Source organism: Arachis hypogaea, chromosome 12 (genome assembly GCF_003086295.3).
Source record: "Arachis hypogaea cultivar Tifrunner chromosome 12, arahy.Tifrunner.gnm2.J5K5, whole genome shotgun sequence".
In the NCBI taxonomy this organism is placed as follows: Eukaryota; Viridiplantae; Streptophyta; class Magnoliopsida; order Fabales; family Fabaceae; genus Arachis; species Arachis hypogaea.
The window spans coordinates 17,361,629-17,386,790 of record NC_092047.1 but is presented as its reverse complement, the minus strand read 5'-3'; the positions used below and the strand labels follow the sequence as shown (position 1 = coordinate 17,386,790).

At 38.1% G+C, this 25,162-nt stretch overlaps 1 protein-coding gene across 1 annotated transcript; it reads left to right on the top strand.

Annotated features, from left to right (window-relative positions):
• The first annotated feature begins 5,763 nt into the window (after window positions 1–5,763).
• Window positions 5,764–6,441, top strand: LOC140176644 (uncharacterized). Its single transcript, XM_072208179.1, has one exon. The coding sequence runs from the start codon at window positions 5,764–5,766 to the stop codon at window positions 6,439–6,441; it is 678 nt and encodes a 225-aa protein (XP_072064280.1).
• Window positions 6,442–25,162: the final 18,721 nt, after the last annotated feature.

The window sequence follows — 25,162 nt, the reverse complement described above, 5'->3', positions numbered from 1 at the left end:
CAACATAACTACTAAGCTAATCATTTTAACTACTAATTTATTATGTTATTTAAAGAAGAATGTTGCTAGAACTTAGAGTTAGAAAAAGAAGGACAAGACATTTATCTTTGTTTGTGTTATTTTAATTTTATTAAGAATTTAATGATCATGCTATTTATAATTTTATATTAGATTTATTTAAGATTTTATTGCTTTTAATTTTATTGAACTTAGTTTCTTACTTTCTATTTATTAATTTGTATGAAAGATGGAATGCTTGAATTTTATATTTGTTTGAAAAATTTTAATTTTTCTGCTAGTAGGGTCAAATATGATAGGGTTGAGAATTTTAAGGTGCAAGTAGGATTAGGATTGAGAGATTTTTAATTCGCAAGTAGGATAGAGTTAAATTTTATGTTTTTAACCTGCAGATAGGATTAGATTAAATCCAAACCCTACTCTACCCTATGTTATTATATCCGTTGCCAGTCCTACATTCCACTCACACCTATCACTACTTCCCTTTACACTTTAAAACTGCTTTCTATTCTTTACATGATTTATGTCACATGGCCTAATAAAAAGGTCATTCTTTTTTCTCTTCCTTCTGTCATATGCAAAATATTTTAGTAATTTTAGCCCATACAAACTAAGTTTACTTGTAAAATTTTTCTGGCATAATGATAGATTTATGGTGCACGAAATTGTGATCTCAGGCAACGGCGCCAAAAACTCTGTACGCACGTCTTAATAAATCGTTTTTCATTCACAACTTCGATACAACTAACCAGCAAGTGCACTGGGTCGTCCAAGTAATAAACCTTACGTGAGTAAGGGTCGATCCCACGGAGATTGTTGGTATGAAGCAAGCTATGGTCATCTTGTAAATCTCAGTCAGGCAGATAATAATTGATTATGGAGTTTTCGAAAATAAATAATAAATAGACAGAAAATAAAAATAGAAATACTTATGTATATCATTGGTGAGAATTTCAGATAAACGTATAGAGATGCCTTCGTCCCTCTGAACTTCTGCTTTCCTGCTGTCTTCATCCAATCAGTCCTACTCCTTTCTATGGCTGGCTTTATGTAAGGACATCACCATTGTCAATGGCTACTTTTCATCCTCTCTGTGAAAATGGTCCGATGCGCTGTCACTGCATGGCTAATCATCTGGAGGCATCACCGTGGTCAATGGCTGCATCCTATCCTCTTGTGAAAATGGTCCAAATGCTCTGTCACAGCACGACTAATCATCTGAGGTTCTCGATCATACTGGAATAGGATTCACCCTCCTTTTGCGTCTGTCACTACGCCCAGCACTCGCGAGTTTGAAGTTCGTCACAGTCATTCAATCCCAGAATCCTACTCGGAATACCACAGACAACGTTTAGACTTTCCGGATTCTCATGAATGCCGCCATCAATCTAGCTTATACCACGAAGATTCTGATTAAGAGATCTAAGAGATAATCATCCAATCTAAGGTGGAACGGAAGTGGTTGTCAGGCACGCGTTCGTGGGGGAATGATGATGGTTTTTACGTTCATCACATTCATGTTGAAGTGCGAATGAATATCTTAGAAGCGGAATAAGTTGAATTGAATAGAAAAATAGTAGTACTTTGCATTAATTCATGAGGAACAGCAGAGCTCCACACCTTAATCTATGGTGTGTAGAAACTCTACCGTTGAAAATACATAAGTGAATATAGGGTAAGCATGGCCGAGTGGCCAGCCTCCCATGGAGGTCTAGAGATCTAAAAATGATCAAAAGATGAAAATACAATAGTAAAAAGTCATATTTATACTAAACTAGTTACTAGGGTTTACAGAAGTAAGTAATTGATGCATAAATCCACTTCCGGGGCCCGCTTGGTGTGTGCTTGGGCTGAGCTTAAAGTTTACACGTGGAGAGGTCATTCTTGGAGTTGAACGCCAGTTTGTAACGTATTTCTGGCGTTCAACTCTGGCTTGTAACGTGTTTCTGGCGTTTAACTCCAGACTGCAGCGTAGAACTGGCGTTCAACGCCCTTTTACGTCATCTAAACTTGGCCAAAGTATGGACTATTATATATTGCTGGAAAGCCCTGGATGTCTACTTTCCAACGCAATTAGAAGCGCGCCATTTTGAGTTCTGTAACTCCAGAAAATCCACTTTGAGTGCAGAGAGGTCAGAATCCAACAGCATCAGCAGTCCTTTGATATTCCCTGCGAATAACCTGGCCTGGATGCACTCCTGCTGGGCTTGAACCCGACTATTCAAGTCGTTATTCTCCCTTACTTCGTCCTTGCTGCTATTGTAGGTCTCCGATCTTCTTCTCCAATCATCTGGTTATGGTGGCGCGTTTTCAGTAAAGTAGTGTACACCGCCAACAAAGATAAGCAATACAGGGTCTTCAAGGAAGAGGTTAGTATTCGACTTTTTCATCCAAGGCATTTTAAAAATAGGATAACCACCTTCTCTGTCTGTCTTCGCGATCGTTCGTTAGGGACGGTTTATAGATCATAAAATTCCCCATATGATATGCATCATTTGATGAAAGCACTCCAGATTGTTGACCCGGCCTCTTACTTCGTTTTAGGCTTAAGTTATTTTAGGCGAGAAAGAAAGGATTTTTCGGAGACTTCGTTCCAGACCCAGGAGTCAACTTTCCCGTATGAGCATTCGGTACATGTATTAGTCCGTGGAAGGAAGAGTGAAAGAGTCACCACTACTGAGGATCTCCCCCCTATTGGTCTTATCCATTTACACCCTACGGGCTTAGCTAATAGAATAGGGTTATTCGGCATTGATCGAAAAACCACTGAGAAAAAAAAAAAGAGAAAACGAACTCAGCGTGGACGTAGGCTTCTCATGGGTGATCGCTTTCCGCAACTATAACGGATTCACCCTATTTGAAGGGGTTCTTCCCTCTTGTCCTCGGTAGGGGGCCGGACGGCTTAGTTTGCCCCAGCTTGGCTAATCGCATCCCCGCGCAACGAAATCAATAGTAGACCACCCAGATGTCTCTTCAACCTCTGAATCTGATTTTTGCTCAAGTCCCTCAATTTCAGCCAAAAAATACCTGAAATCACAGAAAAACACACAAACTCATAGTAAAGTCCAGAAATGTGAAAACATCCCTAAAAGTAACTAGATTCTACTAAAAACATACTAAAAACAATGCCAAAAGGCGTATAAATTATCCGCTCATCAATTTACAAACTAAAACATTCACAAATATTTTAAAATACTTAATGATATTAATAATTAAAAGATCGTAATAGCAGAATTAATTTTGTGTCACCATTAATTATTAGATAAAATTTGTCATGATTGGAACAAGTTCCTGTGCTCACTCTTTTTTATTGAGCAAGATTTAGGTACATTTTACAATACAGAACATATATATACAATAAATTATCAGATTGACATGTATGAATGAAAGAATTTTTCTTTTAGTATCATAGAAATTTTCTAAAATGACATTTGTAAGTTGGTTTGCTTGTAAAAATGGACAAGTTGGGTCAATAAAATCATAATTTATTTATAAGGAATAAATTTAGCTTGATCGACTCTAATAACTCGACAATCATATGTTTCAAATTATAATTTTCATGATCCATTTATATTTATGTTTTTTTTATTTATTAAATAACTAATATGTTTTTATATAAGTTAATATTTGTCGTTAATGTTAATTTAATTATTTATTATCAATCATTTTCTAATATTTAATATTAATTTACATATATATTAATAGTTTTTTGCCATATGACACATCGAAGTCATTTTTTAGGGAAGCGGATCTTTCACTAATATTGTTGTCGAGCTTAGCGACCTTATGCTAAAGTCACAGAATACTTTAGCTATTTCAATACAAATGTCACAAGCTAGTTTAACTAATTCCAGTTAACAGCTAACAAAAAAAAATTATCACAATGGTAAAAAGATGACAACTGAATAACATATTTTAGAATGATAACAATTTGTTAAATAGTTCTTAAAATAGTAGTATTTCTGTTACGGCCCAGCCCAGCTGGCATGCTGGCTGACCCGGCCCGAGAACATTCCGACCCGCTCGGTCGGGTTAACGCACATGATCTGTCCAGTCTGCAACCCGGACACGCACCCCCGCTACCAGCTGCATGACAGCTATGGGGAAGGAAACTTCCAGGAAGGAGGCCTCCCTGTGTGGGGCCCGCCCTACTGACAGGATATATAAGGGGAGGGTCCTACCCCTCCCCCAAGGTATGTCATCGTATCACTTACTCCCATACCACCTGCACATTTTTTGACTTGAGCGTCGGAGTGTCCTTGCAGGTGGCACCCCCCTCGCCTCACGAAGAGCTCGGGAAGTCGGCTGCCCCCGCCTTTCATGCCACAGACCCAGATTATGGCTAGCACCCATCTTCACACCCAGCAAACACCTCCGAACCGTCCGGTAACCGACCAACCGAACATTGGCGCCGTCTGTGGGGACTGGCCGATATGGACTTTATTTTGGGTCCAGTAGAGGCGAACAACGGAGGCGGGACCCGCGGGGAAGGGATGGACCACAGAAGCGGTAGGGTAGCCACAGAGGCTCCCTCTCGCAAGTGCACTAGATCTCCTCGTGGCAACCCGAGAGACGACCCTTTGGGGGAACAGGTAATGACAGCGCCAGAATAATACAAGAACTGCGTCACAGAGTGCAAAACCTAGAACGAGAAGTGGCTGGCAAAGAGCACCAACAACTGACTCCGATTCAAGACCATTCTCGGTCTCCTCAAAGGAGAGAGAGAGGTCTCCGAAGAAGTCATTCCGGGCGCACCCCGTGCCACCGATCAGGGTCAGAGAGCCAGGAAAGTAGGAAAGTGCCCAGAAGATGGAGAGATCCTGTGATTTACTCCAGATCACCGTCAAGAGATACCGTAAAGGAAGACCAAGAAGGCAGCAGAGAAAGACCAAGGAGAAGTCGACCACATCAAGAAGACAACAGAGAGGGGTCAAGGAGAAGCCGACCGCACAGAGAAGACAGTAGAGAAAGACCGAGGAGAAGGCGACAACTAATGGTCATGGGGGCAACCCCTTTCCACCATTCGATCCTGGAAGTCCGGCTACCGAAGCACTTCGATAAGCCAACGGACATGAAGTATGATGGGACCCAAGACCCCCAGGAACACCTAACGGCCTTTGAGGCCAAGATGAACCTGGAATGGATGGGTGATGAAGTAAGATGTCGCGCTTTCCTGGTAACCTTAGTGGGACCAGAAATTCGGTGGTTCAACACCCTAACCCAAGGCTCGGTGACGACCTTGGGGATATCGCCCGCGCCTTCCTAGCCCAGTTCACTACACGTATCGCAAAGGCAAAGCATCCGATCAACCTACAAGGGGTAACCAAGAGAGTTGGCGAACCGACTAGGAAGTACCTAGACAGGTTCAATGACGAGTGCTTGGAAATTGATAGCCTAACCGATTCGGTGGCCAGCTTATGCCTGACGAATGGATTATTAAACGAGGACTTCAGGAAGCATCTTACCACCAAGCCCGTATGGACTATGCAAGAGATCCAAAACGTGGCTCGGGAGTATATCAACGATGAAGAGGTCAGCAAGGTTGTGGCGGCCAATAAGCGGAAGCCTGCCCACAGTCAAGCTCGACAACCCGGTAGCAGGGAAAGGCCAAAGGAGCACTCCAAGGACGGAGCTTCAGCCAAGCAGAATACGAGGCCTTGCTGGGCGGATTAGTTTTGGCAAAAAAGGTCGGGGCAACCAGAATTGAAGTGTGCAGCGACTCCCAGGTCGTCACATCACAGATTAATGGGGGCATACCAAGCCAGAGATTCCCTATTGCAGAAATATCTGGTGAGAGTCAGAAAACTAAGTGAGGAGTTTGACGAGGTAACAGTGCATCACATACCAAGAGAAAGGAACACCCGAGCGGACCTCTTATCAAAGCTAGCAAGCATCAAACCAGGAACCAGGAACCGATCTCTGATACAAGGCTTAGTAAAGGAACCGACGGTGACCCTGCACGTGGCGCAGGCAACCGACCCTCCATCCTGGATGAACCCAATCATGGATTTCTTGGAAAAGGGAGTACTCCCCGAGGACGACAAAATGGCAAAGGCGTTAAGAAGAGAAGTGGCCAAGTATGCGGTAATACAAGGCCAGTTGTTCAAGAAAGGGCTCAGCCAACCCCTGTTGAAGTGCCTACACCCCGACCAAACAGACTACGTACTAAGCGAGGTCCACGAGGGATGTTGCGACCACCACATTGGTGGAAAGGCCTTGGCCAGAAAGCTTGTCAGGGCTAGTTATTATTGGCTTTCAATGATGGAGGTCTCGAAAGAATTTGTGAAGAAGTGTAAAAGCTGCCAGGAAAACGCCAACTTTTATAGGGCGCCGGCAGCCGAGCTAAGCCTGTTAACAGCCTCGCGACCATTCTTGCAATGGGGAATCGACCTGCTGAGGCCTTTTCCGGTTGGACCAGGGTAGGTCAAATACCTAGTCATAGCCATTGACTATTACACAAAGTGGGTAGAGGCGGAGCCGATGGCCAGCATTTCCTCGGTCAACTGTCGGAAGTTCATGTGGGACAAGTGATAGCCAAGTTTGGAATACCAGAAGTCGTCATCTCGGACAACGGGACGCAGTTTGCCGACAAAAGTTTGGAGAATTTCTGGCCGGCCTGGGCATAAAGCAAAAGTTCTCGTCTGTGGAGCATCCCCAAACCAACGGCCAAGTGGAAGTGGCAAATACGGTCATCCTGCAAGGCCTCAAAAAATGACTTGATGAGAAGAAGAGAGCATGGGCTGACGAGTTGGCCTCAGTCCTCTGGTCTTACCGCACAACTCAGCAGTCGTCTATTGGGGAAACGCCCTTCTGGCTCACCTATGGGGTAGATGCAATAATACCCGTAGAAATCGGTGAGCCGAGTCCACGACTACTTCTAGGAGGAGTCGAAGAGGCCGTAGAATAAGACTTGGTGGATGAAGCCAGAGAGATGACCCACTTGTCGGAGACAGCACTCAAACAAATAATGGCCCTCTGCTATAATGCCAAGGTACTCAAGAGAGAATTTGAACGGGACGACCTGGTTCTACGGCACAACGACATAGGACTACCGACTCCGGGTGAAGGAAAGTTGGCGGCAAACTGAGAAGGCCCATACAGGGTGAAAAAGGTCCTCGGCAATGGCGCCTACAAGTTAGAGCGGTTAGACGGCAAGGAAGTTTCGAGGACTTGGAATGCGGGCAACTTAAGGAGATTTTATTCCTAGTAAGCAAGAAGCGTCAACCGGGCAGATGGCCTGCCACTATAGATGGTTTAGTAAGATCCGTGTTATTTTTTGTTGAATTATTTGCCCTTGTCATATATTTACTATTACCTTGTCTTTGAACCATTTACCTATACTATTCATCTACTGTTTGTTGTTTCTTTTTTTCGTTTAGCATTACTAGTTGAATGGTTAAACGATGAAACGGTATGCCGGGATTGATCACCCTAGAAACCACCAAAGAACAGAACGTCACCATGCGCGGTTACTAAAATAATAAAAGCCACGATCTGGCTTCACCAATTACCAGCAAAACGGTAAGCAAATGTAAACAAATAGCCGACTACGATCACAACAGTAAAGAGGAAATAAAGTAAAAGGATTACCGATGAAGTGAGAAAAGAAGAAGTTCGTTACATGCCGACCAAACGGCAAACGTATTTGTTAAAACTACGAAATTTCTAAATCCACAAAAGTTTACAGTCTACAAAGCTAAAAGATATAAGTTACTTCTTCGGCATGTCAACAATCTTGCCATCCCTAATTGTTTTGAAAACACCAACAGCCGAGGTATCAAAATCGGGAGCCAGTAGCTTCACTTGAGCCTTGAGGGCCTCCTCGATCATCAGGATGGCACTCTTGCCCTGCTTCACGGTGTCTTTATACTTCTTCTTAAACTCAGCAGCTTCACCCTGAGCCTTGGCCGACGAAAGTGCCTCATCGCGTTCCTTCTCTAGCATGGCCACCCGACCTTGAGCAGTATTAAGCTGACTTTCCAGGGTAAGCTCTCACTCGGTAAGACGTGCCACCGAAGCGTCAGCGGCCTGGACCTTTTCCTTAGCAGTTCTGACTTCCTCCTTAACAACCTTGACTTTTTCCTCGGCCGTCTTGGCCTTCTCCTCGGCAGCAGCGAGTTGCTCCCGAAGCAGCTTCACCTCATCCCTGTACCTGGCGTTAGCTTTGACACAGGAGTCAAGCTTCACTTTCAAGGACCGCGTTCCCGCCAGAGCGGATTCCACCTTTCTCGCTATCGAGGCTCCTCGAAGCAAAGTGCGGTACATCCATCTCGCTTGTGAAGCAAGATCCCCACCATAGAAGAAGTCCTCCGTGCCGGGAAGCAGCTGGGAATTAATAAAGTTTCTGGCATCCAAGTTCTTCTCCATAACGGTGAGAACCCCCTCCAGACTGGAAGACGGCCTCTTCTTCCTTGGATTGTCAACCAACACCTCAATTTCAGGACTAGAATACGACTTCCTTTTCCTCGGATTGTCACCCTCCTCCTTAGCCCCCGGATCCCCCTCTGGTCGGGGTCCCGAACCAGCCCCCGCCTCCTGCTGAAGACCCGAAGCGGCGCTGGTTCCTGGCCCCTCCCCCTGGGCAGGCTGGGACTGGGCATCAGGCTCAATGACATCGTCAGCCGGCACTTCCTGGGCAGGGGTAGTGGAATCGTCATCACTGCCATCAGCCAAGAAGTGTTGAACAAAGCATCAAGTCCTGTTACCTCGGCTGACATTGACACTGCAACAAGATACGGAAACATGTTAGTCGTCAAATCGGCAGATAAATAAAAACAAGGGTAAACACAGAAAATCACCAGACAGCTACTCACATATATAACTCCTAGCCATGTTCCGATCACCCATAAGGAGATGGGGGTTAACAAGATTCTTCCCAAAAACAGCCAACAATACGTCGGCAACCCTCTTATTCTCCGAAGATAATCCCTTATACGTTATTTTGGTAAAGGCGTTGGCCCCCGCCCCAAAACTCCAATAAGTCGGTATGCGACGTTCCCCTTCTAACGTCAACCAAAAGGGGTGCCGACCTTCCGCCGGATGAACTTTAAAATACTTATCCTTAAAACCATGATAAGAATCTTCGAATACGCCGAAGATTCTCCGGCCTTGGGCCGCCCGGAAGGACATGAAGCCCTTTTTAGCTTTCCCCTCTTTCGAAGGATTTGTTAGAGTGAAAAGAAAAAGAAACACTTCAACGGAGACCGGCAGCTCAAGATACTCGCACAGCATCTCGAAACAGCAGATTGAGGCCCAACTGTTCGGATGCAATTGGGACGGCGCCACGTCACAACGGTTAAGTAGCGCCATTTGAAAAGGGGAGAAGGGGAGGCGAACTCCCAAGCGAGTGAACATGGCCTTATACAACCACATCCAGTCAGGGACCTGGGGAGCGTGTAGATTCATTTGGAATATACGTTCGTAGTCGGCAGGAATGAAAGCCGCATAATTAGACTCCTCGTCAGTTCCTCCACAAAGGTAATCGGCCCGTCGGAACTCGTCAAGTTCCTCCAGGGACATTTGATTAGGGGTTTCCTTCACATCTGAAGTCACCCATGCATAGCGGTCATAGGGCGCCGGTCTCACGACCCTCATGACGGGACGCTGGGCCATACCTACAGTGGGGGTACCACCCAATATCAGTCTAAGAGGCTGGGAAGCCGATACTACTACCATAAAACAATAACTCCCCTATTCAACTACTATAATAAAACAGGGTATAAATCGACAGCTAAGACCAAGGCCAGGAAAACAAAATCCTAGAATGGTAACCCCCCTACAGTATCTACCTAATGTTAAAATGCCAACAAACATGCAATTCATATCAAGAGTACAATGCACATGCAAAGGCCAGAATTACTAACAACAAAGATAAACAACGCCATATCAAAACCAGGGAAAGAAACAGGATAGTGATGATGATCGAAGGGAATCGAAGAATTGAGAAAGGTCTGGGCAAAGCAGAGGCTCGCAACAAAGATGTTTGAAAGAAAGAGAAGAAAGCAAATGAGACACAATGGCAGTGCAACAAAACTAAGGCGAAACCAAATGGAAAACTGAAAAAGAAACCAACTCTGGGAAGCGCAAAGGGGAGGGGCAGAATAGTCTTTTCTTGCAGGGTTTTGAATAATCCATTAAGAGCATTAAATTCTCGGCACGAAGAACGAGGCGACGAAAAAGCTCTCTAGTAGCGAACAAGCCCACACGCACGCAGAAGGCGCGTCCTTACCACGGACAACCGACTAGGCAACTACGCGCGAAGGAGAAAGCAGAACACGCTACCAATAGCGCTCACGACCATAGCTGGCGTGTTGGGGCACTGTTACGGTCCAGCCCAACTGGCACGCTGGCTGACCCGGCCCGAGAACATTCCGACCCGCTCGGTCGGGTTAACGCACATGACCCGTCCAGTCTGCGACCCAGACACGCACCCCCACTACCAGCTGCATGACAGCTGTGGGGAAGGAAACTTCCAAGAAGGAGGCCTCCCTGTGTGGGGCTCGCCCTACTGACAGGATATATAAGGGGAGGGTCCTACCCCTCCCCCGAGGTACTTCATCATATCACTTACTCCCATACCACCTGCACATTTTTTGACTTGAGCGTTGAAGTGTCCTTGCAGGTGGCACCCCCTCACCTCACGAAGAGCTCGGAAAGTCGGTTACCCCCGCCTTTCACGCCCCAGACCCAGATTGAGGCTAGCACCCATCTTTACATCCAGCAAACACCTCCGAACCGTCCGGTAACCGACCAACGGAACAATTTCAATTAAAAAAACAAATAAAATGATAAAATTAGTTTAATAATCCAATGCCCCAATAAGCTTGATGAGTTTATACTTTATATTATGTACTTCTTTTTTTAGATTTGTTAACTAATTTATTAAACTTTAGATAGTTTATTATCAAAATACATGTATGTACGATAAATATTTTTTATTTGTACTCTATGGATATTAGGTAAAAAAATTTGTTAAAATGACGCAATAATTAAAATAAAAAACGAATTGATCGATTTAACTCGTTAGTTCATATGAGTGGAGTTAATTCTATGTTTCATTAACTCGTTTCAAAATATGGGTTAATCCTTTTTTCAATTTGTATTTGCTGCTAGTGATGAGTTGATTCAAATTCGTCTTACCTATTTATTTGACAGCTATTATATGTATAGCTATAGATATCTTAGCAAATAAAAAAAAATTAAAAATGTTTGAAACAAAATTTAATTATTTTTCTTTCTCTTAACGTAAATTCTTTGAAGTTTGAGAGAAATAAAAAATAAATATTAATGTTCCCGTATAGGTATGGACAATGTACATTTTTAAACCTCGATCAAATTTTAAATTTTGGATAAAGTATTAAATTGGTTCCTTATATTTGGGTCTAATCCAGTTTTAGTTTCTAAGATTTAAAGTATCCTATTTGAATTAAAAAAAGATTCATTTAGTTTAATGTAGTCCTGTCGTAAAGTCAATGTTAAATAATTAATGAAACTCAGTTTTTAGATATAGAAAATTTATATAACCAAACTCTTCGATTGCTAAGAGCAGTTTCCTGCGATAGAGGTGACGTCGTTGCCACTGACGACCTTTCCTGCGAAAAGTGAATTCTTGAAGATGTTCTTCATTTGCTTGAACTAAGGCCAGTGATTTGTTGTTTCTTGAATTTGTACTTCTTTTTCAGGAAAGGATATTAAGGTCTGGTGAAACAGTGATATTAATTATTTACCGTTGATTTTATAGTAGAATTATATTGAAATTAAATGAAACTTTTTTGGATTTAAATAGAATACTTTAAATTTTAAAAATCAAAACAAAATTAAACCGGACCAATTTAATACTTTACCGTTAAATTTTTTACTCTATCCGTAAGATAAGATAAGTACTTGTGATTTTGCTCTATAAAATTATTATTATATATACAGCCATAACCGTTGGTAAACAAAACAAAAGATTTTGAATTTGCAATTTCTTCAAATCAACTTTACTTTCTTGATTAATAAAAAAAATTTATGACTATATATTTACTTTCTATTCAACATAATTCATCTCTAAAAAATTATCTTCATGGTCTATAATAATAAAAAAAATATTATTCCTTAATCACATTTATATCAACTTTCATTGTCCAATCAATTAATGTAACATAATAAATCTACTGCAAAACTAACCTCTAAGTCACATATTATTAAGATTTTTTTTCTTTTTTTGCACATTACGATCAACATGAACTTCTTGATTTTTTATAGAGGTGAAAATAAGTCCAAGCTCACTAATAAGATTCTAATACAGATAGTTAATTTAAATTTGACCTACAATTTGATGTATATATATATATATATATATATATATATATATATATATATATATATATATATATATATATATATATATATATATTTATTGAAAAATTATTTTTATATGATACACCAAATTCAATATTTACTATATACAAAAATATTTAAATCAAATATAAAAATTAAAAAATTTAACAACTTTTTAATTATAAAAAATTTATTTATATATTTATTTATATTTTAATATGCTCATATAATAACTTGACAGGTCTATTAAATTTATTTATAAATTTGGGTCTAACTAACATACTAATAAATTTAAATTTTAAAAAATTCTGAGACTAATCTTAGTCTACAACAAATTAGATCAGACAAAGTTATATACAGATCAGATTGAACTTTTTAGAGGTTGCTTTACTTATTTCCAACTTTTAATTCCTTGATATAATTTACAATATTAATTGAAACCCACCATTGAAGACAGAAAAATTTAAATACTTACAAAAAACTTTTTCTTCAATTTTTATAACAACTAAATTATTAGATCAAATTGTTCCTCACATATGCAAATTCATAAAGGAGATAATGAAAATGTTTAGATATAATTGCTATTCTATGTAAAAATTTAACCAATTGGTGTAAATTTAACCAAAAGCATTCTTCAAAGCAAAGAAATTGTGGAGAAGTGTGATATTGCTATTGCGAAATGGATGGTGGATGCCTCTGTTCCATTTAATGCGGTTAATTCAGCTTACTATCAGCCAATGATTGATGCTATTGCAAGCATGGGTGCAGGGTATAAAGGGCCAAGTTATCCAAGAGTCCGTGGGTATTTGTTGAGTAAATTAGTTGAGGATGTGAGGAAAATGATTGATGGTTATCGTGAGATTTGGAAGCAAACTGGATGCACTATTATAGCCGATGGATGGACTAATCGTTGTAGGCGTACTTTGATTAATTTTTTAGTTTATTGTCCTAAAGGAACTATTTTTCTAAAGTCAGTTGATGCTTCTAATATCTCAAAAACTGCTGAAAATTTGTTTAAGTTGTTTAGGGATATTGTATTGTTTGTTGGTCCTGAGAATGTTGTGCATATTGTAACGGACAATGCTGCAAACTATGTTGCTGCAGGAAGATTGTTGGAGGCTGAGTTTCCTAAATTGTATTGGTCCCCTTGTGCAGCTCATTGTGTTAATCTGATGTTTCAAGATATTGGGAAGTTGCAAGAAGTGAGTCAAACTGTGTCACAAGCTTCACTGATCACTAAGTATATCCATAATCATTGCTATCCACTGTTCTTGATGAGAAAGTTTACAGGTGGGCGGGAAATACTTCGTCCAGCTCCAACTCGGTTTGCTACTAATTTCATTGCTTTGCAAAGTATTTTAGCTCAAAAGGATCCTTTGAGAGATATGGTGACTTCTAAAGAATTTACAAGCTCAGCTTACTCCAAAGAAGCCAAAGCTAAGAAATTTGTGGATCAAGTCTTGGATTCTAAATTTTGGAGTCAATGCACTGATATTGTTAAGCTTACCTCGCCACTTGTTCATGTTTTACGTATTGTGGATAGTGAAGACAGACCTGCCATGGGTTATCTTTATCAAGCTATTTATAAGGCTAGAGAAGAAATGGTGAGGAGGTTTCAGAAAAGAAAGAAGGTTGTTGATCCTTATTTGAAGATTTTGGATACCCGTTGGGATGCACAACTTAAGAAAAATCTTCATGCCGCTGGTTATTGGTTAAATCCAGCTTTTCGATTTAATGCTAGAGAATTTAAAAAGCACAAAGAAACGATTTCTGGCTTGTTGGATGTGATTGAGAAATATGCTTATGATGATCCTGTATTGAATTCTAAGCTGACAAGTGTGAAGAGGATCTTTAAGAATGCTGAGAAAGATTTTGGAAGACCCTTTGCAATACGTGAACGAACCACTGTTATGCCAGGTGAAATTTCTTCATAAATTTGGTCTTTTACTATTGTGATGTATTTATTATGTGATATTTATGATTGTGATAAATTATTTATCTATTTTTTATGTTAATATCAATGGTGGGAATCTTATGGTTGTGGAGCACCAAATTTGTAAAAGTTGGCTATTCGTGTTTTAAGCCAGACTTGTAGCTCTTCAGGTTGTGAGCGTAACTGGAGTATTTTTGAACACATTCACTCAAAGAAGAGGAATCGGTTAGAGCATAAAAAACTTAATGATCTTGTTTATATTCATTACAACTTAAGGTTACAACAAAGGTACTTTCTTGATTGTTTTAAGTTGAAAGCATTATTTTAAAATCTTAATCATCACATGAGTAACGAAATATATTGATAACATAGGAACCAAATGAGAAACCAAGTTTATGATCCAATTTGTCTTGATGCATTTGAGAATCATTCGGAATGGATACTGGAAGATTCACCACCATTTTTAACTCCTGAAGAAATTGATGCTTTATGAAATAATCTTGCAAATATGTCTCTTCAATCACCTTTAGATGATTTAGGTATGCTTTTATTTATTTATAAATTTTGATCAACTATGATTTTTGTATGCCTTATAACATGTTTTATATTATTTTTTATCTTGATTTGTGAAACATTATCTATAATGCTAGATCAATTGGATTTGGAAGATGATCGGGAGGATGATGGAGCTAATAATTCTGTGGAAAATGCAAATAAAAATGAAACCAATCAGGATGTAGCTCTACATTTGTCAGATGAAGAGCAACTTATCGACTTCGAAATCACTCCTTGGATTTAGTTTATGAATTGTTATCCATATTGTGTTTAATTAAGATACTAATGTACTAGTACTAACTACTTTCATGTTTATCTTTGTATTAGTTATATTTAGACTTTGAAACTTGGTTGTTTTTAAAATGTTGGTGAAGAACTAACGATATGTATTTTGAATTTATTAAGTTTATGACTATTTTTAATATTTTATATTTTTTATTCATGTAAAACCGGTTTTATCGGTTCAACCAATAGTTTATCGATTGAACCAATAAACCAGTAAACCAATAACCTGACCGGTTCGATCACCGGACCGATTCTTACCACTATGGAATTAGCGCTCATCACTATTAATTTGTTTAAGGAATTTTTTTAAAATATTTGTTTTTTTTTTCTAGTATTCTATAGATTTTATTGTTTATTTATTTTTTTTATTTTTATTTTTTAGTTACGGATGCTCGTTGTACCATTGGTATGTCAATAAAAACTAATGTATTAGATAATTGACAGATTTACAAGATCACAATGCATAATCAATATTACCCATTGATACAAATATAGTTAAATTAGTTATTAAGAACAATATATAATTTATATGTTTATAAATGTAAACATATATGAATAATTATTAACAAAAGTAACTTGTGTTTGTCTTATATACATCATCTCCTATTTGAATAATTATTTAAAAGAAAAGTTAATGCATCTAATTAATATGGTTAAATTCTTTTTTTTTTCTTATGAAAATTTAATTAAAAGTTAGAATAAATTTATCTTTTACAAAAGACTAAACTATGTTTATCTTATTCATTTTTTTTCATGTATGTAATTTTTATTATATTCTAGAATAGTTCTTTAACAAATTTAATATCCTATCAAATTAAAGTAAAAGATAAACAATTATGTATATAGTTTTGTTAAATTGTGTGAGAAGTTATTAATCATCTACCATCCAATTTTCAAATAAATAAATAAATAATTACTGCTTTCATCAAGATTCGTTACTACATAATTGATTTTTATTAACATTTAAAAAATGTTATTAAATCATATTAAAATGCTACCTATATATATTAGTAACATTTTAACAAATGTTAAATATATTCTATGTTACTAAAGAATTTTACTAATATTTTTTTAAAGATTTAATAATATTTAGTAAAAATATTACAATAGATCTTCTATAATAATATTATGAGAAATGTTACAATAGACCTTTCTTAGTAGCACTTAAAGAAATGTTACAATAAATATTTTATAATACTTAAAAAAATATTACTATAGATATTTTTTGTAACACTTAAAAAATATTATAATAAATATTTTATGTAACACTTAGAAAAATATCACCATAGATAAAAAACAAGATAATAGAAGATGATTAATTTAATTCAAACTTAAATTTGATTTCTTTAAATGATACTTTCCAAAAATTATCCTTATACATGAATAACTTAATATTTTATATTAAAAATTATATTATCAAAAAAATCGATAGATCTTTTTTTTTAATCAGAAAGATATAAGTTTAAAATATTTATTAATATATATTTTTAAATAATATTTAACCTTTATTTTGTACCGAATTTATTTAAGTTTTTTTTTTCCACATTTAAGCTTTATTATATTATCGTTATATTGTATAAGTATAAAAAGATGGAAACTAAATTTTTATCTTTAATTTTTATTATTATTAGAAATTTTTGGAATCAAGTTTTTTGGATTCATAGCCTATAATTTCTTTTTTTTTTTTTGAAGTTTGAGAGAAATAAAATTTAATATTAATCATAAATGTGAATGACCAACTACAATATCAATCACTTTGCAATGCAAAAGCAACATTATAAAATAATTCATACTAAAAATTACATGCATAATTTATGACGTACACAATGACATGACATGATACAAAATACACAGATATATAGAAACACAAATTTTAAATTTTTATAAGACATATAAACATGATATATATTAATTATTTAATTTTATTTGGTAATTAGACACCAAATTTTTAGGCATCATAATAAATATTTTTAACATTTATGATACAAATAAAAAAAAGACGATCAAATAGAATAATTTAATTTAAAACTTATCTTTCTAGTTAGTATTGTAACACCCTACCACACAGAGCTTTACAGCTAAGATGTAAAACAGAGGTGGTGTGGTATTACGACCTCTAAAATAAAATATATATAATAATATATAACAAAGGTTATAGTATACTAGGAGTCTTGAAAAATGGGTAAAGCAAAATTCGTAAAATAAAAACGCAACGCTCCAGAAACGGAATTACTTGCGTGCTAAAAAAACTAAAGGTTAGAGTTATGAATAAGCAAAAAAGTGAATAGAGAGCCAAGAATACAGTGAAACTAGTTCCTGACTCAGCCTGAGAAGCCAAGGCTGGCCGGAGAATATATACATATATATACATAAGTATCCCAAATACCCAAAATATAGAAATAAAATCCTAACTCTCCTGTAAGCTTTAAGAGGAACAAAATAATCAAGTTTCTTGGAGAGAAAGCTAAGTAATTAAGTACAAATATACATAAGCTGATAAACCAAAATATGCCGGGGACTACTCCGCTTTAGGAATCCAGACGCTTAGCGAGGAGCCTCTCGACCTGCATTTGAAAACAACAACACAGTATGGGGTGAGAACCGGAGGTTCTCATCATGGTAAAGGTGCCACGCGTATAATAAATAAGATCCTGGGAATGCCAAAGGCAATCCTAGAACTCCGTTATACAATTATAAAACTTAATTTCTAAGCAGAAGCCATAAATAGGGGTAGGTAATCTAAGCATTCCTAAATTTTACTCACTTTCAAACCTAATCTAAACACCAACCCACTTCACCCTTCCTCCTTTCCTCCGTCATCCATAATTCAGCAGAGACAAGCAGTCAAACAGTTCACGCACATGTAATAAGCAGATAGTGCAAGTAGCAAGTATAACAGGTAGCAGGATGTATATATTCAGTTAGGCAATTTCAGATAATACATAGCAATCAAAACAAATAAATGCACATGATGCATGCTTGCCTTATGGTTGATGAGGCTCATCTGTCGGTTATCCAGCTGACCCGACAAGTCCGAAAACCTTAGACTGTCCCCCGTCGCGCATCCCCAATAATATATGCATAGATTTCACATTCATTTATCATTCAAATCACTCAATGGGGGCTATCCATACCCGGGAATTTATACGTGCCCGATCACCCTTACAACGTAGGGTCAACAGAGTATCGAGTTTTAACCTGGAACACGTGGTGGCAAGCCACGGTTCTTACCCAGGAAAACTCGTATCTCAGATATTATCATTCATAAGCCATTTCATTTTCATAATCATTATATAATCATTTATCAAAGCCATGGCATCATACCTCATTTAACATTCTCATCTCCTTCATATAACTCATCAATTTACCTCTTACTTCATTCCCAAGTTACCCCAAATTCCTACCTTCTGCTATTTACTAAGCCTACTAGTAGAATCTAGGGTTAATAGGGCAAAAATAGGGGTTTAGGGTTTCAAATTCATGTTTGGAATAGAAAAACACAGGTGCTGTAAAACAGGGTGTGTGCGTACGCACACACCTGTGCGTGCGCACAACTAAAAAAGAAAGCAGAACGTGTGCGTGCGCACGTATGCGTGCGTGCACACACATCACCTGGTGTGCATGCGCCCCACCTGTGCTAGTGCCACCAACAGAAGGCCTAACCTGGTGTGTGCATGCGCACAAGGGCGTGCAAACGCATAGGTAGATTTTTGCTTCTGTTGGGTGCGCGCGCACAGCTGTGTGCGTGGGCACACATCAGAAAATCTGGTTCTGCTGCAACATTCAGAATTTCAGGTTTTCGCACCAAATTTTTGGCGTCCATATGGTATCAGAGTAGTTCGTTCCTATAGAGCTTGAGGGACGAACTGACGATGCTTCTAGGCATACTCTGGGTGTCTATACATGCTATTTAGGGTATCTAACTGATATATGTGGCATGAATGCTCATGAGCATGCATCTGGGACTTTGAAATACTAGACATGAGATATTGAGACTGATCACCTTGATATCACTTACTTGTTTGGTATAAACAGGAACCAAATGGCATCTCGTGGGTGCGGTTGTGAGTGCAATCGAGGTCGAGGATGGAGGGTTAATAAGGTAACCATACCGATAGATAGTTTGACCGATATCGTGACTGCAATGATGAGTGTTGTTGCTACCATTGGTGTTGTTGTTGCTGCGACCATCCGAGTGATGGATGGGATGGAACCACAAGTTGGAACTAGCAACGATAGTGATAATGAATATGAAGGTAGATATAATGTTCCGAATACAGGGGTACCAGTGGGTTATCCGGAGCATGTTAACACGGGTCAGGCAATGGGAGAAAGCTCAAGGAGGACTGAGGTAGCAAGGAATAATCGCCGGGAACCCTTCACAAAGAAAAAAGGGACATATTACACCTAGGAGCCAAATTTTCAAAAGAAAATCGTTTGTCGCTTTACATTCCCAGCACAGGAACAATGACCAAAGGAATGACAACCGTCCAGATCCGAATTCAGAAGGGCAAACTAGTACTCAACCGGATGACTTAAGGTGCGCAAGATGCAAGAAGTACCATCCAAGTAGACCATGCAAGGCCGGATTAGGCGTATGTTACAAGTGCGGGAAGCCGGGGTATATAGCTCGAGATTGTCCACACAGGAAATGCCGGAATGCAGCTGAATCTGATTCTCAGACCCAAGGTAACCATGAACTAGCAATTGAGTTTTTAGCTACCTTGCATATCATTAATATGTAATATCCATTGGTGAAGCATGACAAGTTTTGATGATCGTGGAGTCCGAGCTGATGGTTAGTCAAAGACTATTAGTTGTTAAGATGGAGCGATACTTAGCTAACTTAGATGAGTGACTAGGTTTTTAAAGGATGAGAATCAGAATGACGCAGTGGAAGCAGGGTGGATTATACCTAAGGAATTGGAACTATCAAGAGTAATACGGAGTTACCATTTAAAATCCAGTAATGTTAAGACTTTGAGGAAGATGAATTGAGAGGATTCAACCTTTAGTTGCTAATTAATTAAGAGACGAGTCAAGGTAAGACCAAATCCCTATACGAGAGAATTCTGGAGACCGTTTTTGAAGATGTACCAGAATTTCCACCATAGGGAGAACATGAGTTTACGATAGACTTAGTGCCGAAAGTCGGATCAGTGTTGATTGCATCACAAGTGAAGACATCATTATAATCAGTAAAACTCAGGACCGAGTTAGAGGGAGTATTGGAAGAGAGAATCGTCCAACTAAGTGTTTCTTTGCGAGAGCGTACCAACTAATCTTCACGACTTAATCTATCCTTTCTCTTATAGCTTACATTGAAAGCTCTATCTTGAATCTTCTCCTGTAAAAGCCCAACTCATCGTTCTTTTTGTTCCTTACTCGTATAAAGCTTGTCTCTTTTGAATTAAGCCTGAACTCATCCTAATATAATCACATAATCCTTGAATCCTGGAAACCTGCGATGTGTGGAGTTGCTCTCTTGTGGAAACTTGCATTCCTTTAAAGCCAACTAGAACCTATTCAATTCGACATGTCTTATTCTTTCCATTCAATCTTGATGTGAACTTCTTCCCTGAGATGCGACTAGGTTTCACTTCTTGTGCATTCCATTAGTTCTGTACAACTCTGGTTAACTGTATGCAAGACTTTCTTTTTGAATTCTCGTGAACACCGTTCGTGTTACTCGTTCATCCCTTTGAACATAACATTTCTTGGAGAAAATCAACTTGTATTGGATTTTGCATCACGCATAATTCTTAGATGCAATTATTAGAGTGTCAATCCATTAAAACAAGACTATTGAAACATGAAAATAAACCAGCGACATTACTAGGAAATTTAAAACCTTAATCCTTGCCGATCGTATCGCTTGTGACTAAATAGATGTAATGAGGTGCACCATGTGATTGAAATACCAGGATACGATGGAAGCCTTCGAGCCATGGAAAGAAGATTGATCCTTCTGCCAATATTCGTATCGCTTAGGCCTAATGAACCATTTAGGAAATGACTACGATGTATTATTGGAGGACTTAAGATGCGTGCTGGTGCAATACCGTGAGGTTGTGGTAGACGCCCTAAGCAAAAAGTTTCTAAGAGATTCTTGGACGATAAATCCAAAAGGAGAAAATGTTAGATGAGTTAAAGTTCTAAGTTGAAAGAGTGAGAGTGCGATTGGAAGTGTCGGTCTAAATCTATTGTTATGTTACAACGTGGCATCGATGAAGTAAGGGACGCATAATGAGACAATAAGGAGCCGCCAAAGATGTCAAAGTCTGGTAAACAAAAGGGAATTAAGAAGAAATTTATATGTCCAATGCCGAAATAAAGATCATAGAGTCAAGGACTGAGGGAGCGCAAAAATGGTGATAAGGAGCTACTAAGAGTATTGAAGCCTGTTGAATCAAGAATATACCAAGAGAGAGTTGTGTGTCGAAATCGAAAGTTGAAATAAGAAGCCATTGTCCGAAGCTTACGAAGAGAAGATTTTTGAAGTTACCTTGAGATTTCTAAAATGTATCACGATCCCAAAAGATATTTTGAGCAGCCAGAAGTGAAGAACGAAGTGACAATCTATGTGATTACATGTTCGACGCATGAGAAAGAAAGGAGAGACCACTAGAAGCCGTGCAAAATGCTACAACCATCGAAGGGTCTACATTAAAGGTAAAAGAGAATAGCCATCGATTTCATAATAGGTTACCGAGGTCTAGGACAAAAAGTGATACTGTTAGGGAATCGTGGACCAAGTGACCAAGTCCATTTTGCCTATCGGAGCAAACTACTTAGTGGGGATATCAACGAGACAATACATCAGGGAGAAGGTGAGACTTCACAATACGCTAAATACCTTTGAATTAATCGAAAACTAGAGCATCGAACATCTTATTTCCTGAATTTGATAGCCGAGACAACGAAGAAAAAGTTACGCAAATAAATGAGCTAAAGCTCATTTTCTTCTCTAAGAACACAACAGAAGCAGCGCCAGACGCATGGAGAAGAAGAAAAGGGTGCGAAACCCTTATTTCAATTTCCAAACGCCATAACTTCTCCGTTCGAACTCCGATCGCCGCATCGTTCATGGCAACGCGTCCAGCACGTCGAGCTCTATATTTCTGTTAGATCAATTTTACCAGTAAGCTCCAATTCCATCTCAGATTTTCTACCCCCTTTTCTATTCTTGAAATTGAACCCTTATGGTGAAACTTTGCCAATTTGGTGTTCTAGTTTCGTTTTAGCTTGCGGAGCTTATTGTGTTTGAGTTGCTACGCGTATGGGTGCGGTAAGGATCACCTAAACCCTAATCTAATTTTGGTTTTATTATGTAGAATCTGAAATTTAAGTGTACATGTATATTAGGTGTGAATTAAGTTTATATATAAGCATTGGAATTGAAAAGTAAGCATTTGGAAGCTTGGTGGTGATCAAAGATGAGATTGTGGCTGGTTTCTTTGAGTTTGAAGGGATGTGTTGTGACTTGGATGGCTGCCTTGGATTAAGTATACTGATCGGCCAAGGTATAGTTTAGGTTTCGCACGTTTAATATGTAAGGTTGTGTGAAAACTTAGGCTAGAGAACTATAGGATAAGTTGAAAAGGGTTTTATGCATTAAATGATTAGTTTTGTGATGTTAATGGTAGATTGATGATTAGCCTTGTGTTGGAATTAATGGTCATGAGATGAATGGAATTAATGAGAATGTGTTATTGGAACTAATAATGGTGAATTGATGATGTTGCTGGTATATGTCCATGAGATTTTGTGGTTATGACTTGTTGATTTGGTTAATGATGATTTATGGCTTGTTATTAAAGAATTGAAAAAGTAAATTAATAAAATTTTAAAGTTGTAGCTTGTGGTTGAAATGGTAAATATTGAGATTATTGCATGGATTTTATGGAATGGTATGAGCAATGATATGCTAGTGATTGGTGATAATGAAATGAGGCTTGATATGTTGTAAATGTGCAGGTTTTGTGGGAAGGGAATGTGAATTTGGTAAAAATGGGGTTTGGTATATTTTAGTAAAAAGTGGTTTTGATGAACTTTGGAAGTCTATAGCTTGCTCCTCAAAGGCAAAGAACACCACCAGAAAGAAAAAAAACAAATTGGCTATAAAGTAATTTTAATAGAGAAATAAAAGACCTATGCTCTTGATACCGTGTTAGAATCAAGAGATTAATCTAAAGAGGATGTTTTTGTGTATTATTCGGTGTTTTGCCAAAGATACAATGTACAATGATATATATAGGTGCTAGAAGAATCAAAGTAATAAAAGCGTAATATCCTATAATAAATATACAGATGTGCTAAATAAAAATAAATGATGTTAATGAATCTTAATTGATCCTAATTATACTCTAACAACCTGCAATCCACACTCCACAGCCATGAAAGCAGAACACTTATTAACTAATGTACTCAACTACTCATTAGGTTAGCAATGACTATGAATTCGGATCTCTAATATTCAGTCTTTGGCTATGGCTATATATATATAGGGTAAAGGTATGTATCTCGTCTCGTCTCATCTCATCTCATCTCATCTGGAAGTTTTCAATTGAAATTTGATTGATTTTTTTCTAAAGTAGAAAAATATTCATTAAAATAGAAAAATGAATACAATAAGTTGTTCGGTCCTATCTTGGACACCAAAAGCCAGATTTAGAGTTCGGAGTTTTCCAAAATATCCTTATGACTGAAGAAAGAGATTAATAAAACAACTGAGGAGAAAAAAAGAAAATAGAAAAGAGAAGAGAGAAGGGAGAAGTCACGCTAAGTCCTCGTTCTTGTCTAGAACTCCTGTAACAACTCCATAACTTGTTGAAAAATTTTTTGAGGAGAAATAATTTTGCTCACAAAGATCTTCAAGATTCTGTTTCTCCGGTTCATCCAACACAAAACTGCCGCGAGCACCGAATTCTTCATCTCCTGTGTCGTTTGGTTCAACTGATTTACTACATGCGACCACCACTTTTCGAACGGCTGAGTTCCCAATGCTTGGCCCAAATGGCTAACCGGTTAAAGCTGCCATGCTTGGTTTGCGAGATGGCACTGGATTAAGCAGTGAGTGACTGATTCTCCATCTTTCTCACACCTAGGGCAGACATTGGGGATGCTCTGGAACCTTTCATTCAGTCTTCCCCTCACAGCAAGTCCATTATGACAAGCCTTCCAAATGAATATTTTATTTTTGGGATGTATCGTAAGTTTTAGAAGGCTTTCCACATCTTCTTTTCTCTGCATGCTTCCGGTATTGCTCCATAGGTGAGTGAAAAAAGTGGTACGCAATTTTGTAGCCCGTGGATACTGAGTATGTCCTTGATTTTACGTTGGACCAAGTTAGTCTATCATTCCTTTCTTCAATTTCTGTCTGTAATATTCTAGTTGTAATATCTGGAACAAAGTTTGCTGTTATTGTGTGTTCATCCCATTGCCTGTTGTTGTTAACGAGTTGGTTAACCCATTCTAGTTGAGCATTAAAGATCTGATTTTACATTGTAGCAATAGAAAATGAGTTTTTTATCCAAGGGTCTTCAAGAATTCGCACTGAGTTCCCCAACTAATTTTTCATAGCAGTTCTTTCTCCAAAACCTTCCTCCCTTCAAGTAGGCTCCTCCATGTCCAAGATGGATTGTGACCAGTCTCAGCTGTCAAGAAAGTAGAATACCTGAAATATCTTCCTTTGTAAAGTTTATTGACTAGTGAATCTGATTTAGTGGCTATTCTTCATCCTTGTTTGGCTAGCATGGTCAGATTGAAAGCTTTTAAATTCTTGATTCTCAGGCCTCCTTGAGTTTTCTCTCAACTGATAATATCCCATTTAATCTATCACTGTTTTCTTTTCAAATCTTTTTGCCCCACCAGAAGTTTATTATCTTCTTTTGTACTTTCTCTAATAAGAAGTCAAGTAATCTAAAACAACTCAAAGTATAAAGTGGAACAGCTATTGCTACTGCCTTGACAAATACTTCTTTTCTGTTTACTGAGAGAAATTGAAATTTGATTGATTGCTAAATAAAATCTTAAATTTGATATTTAAGT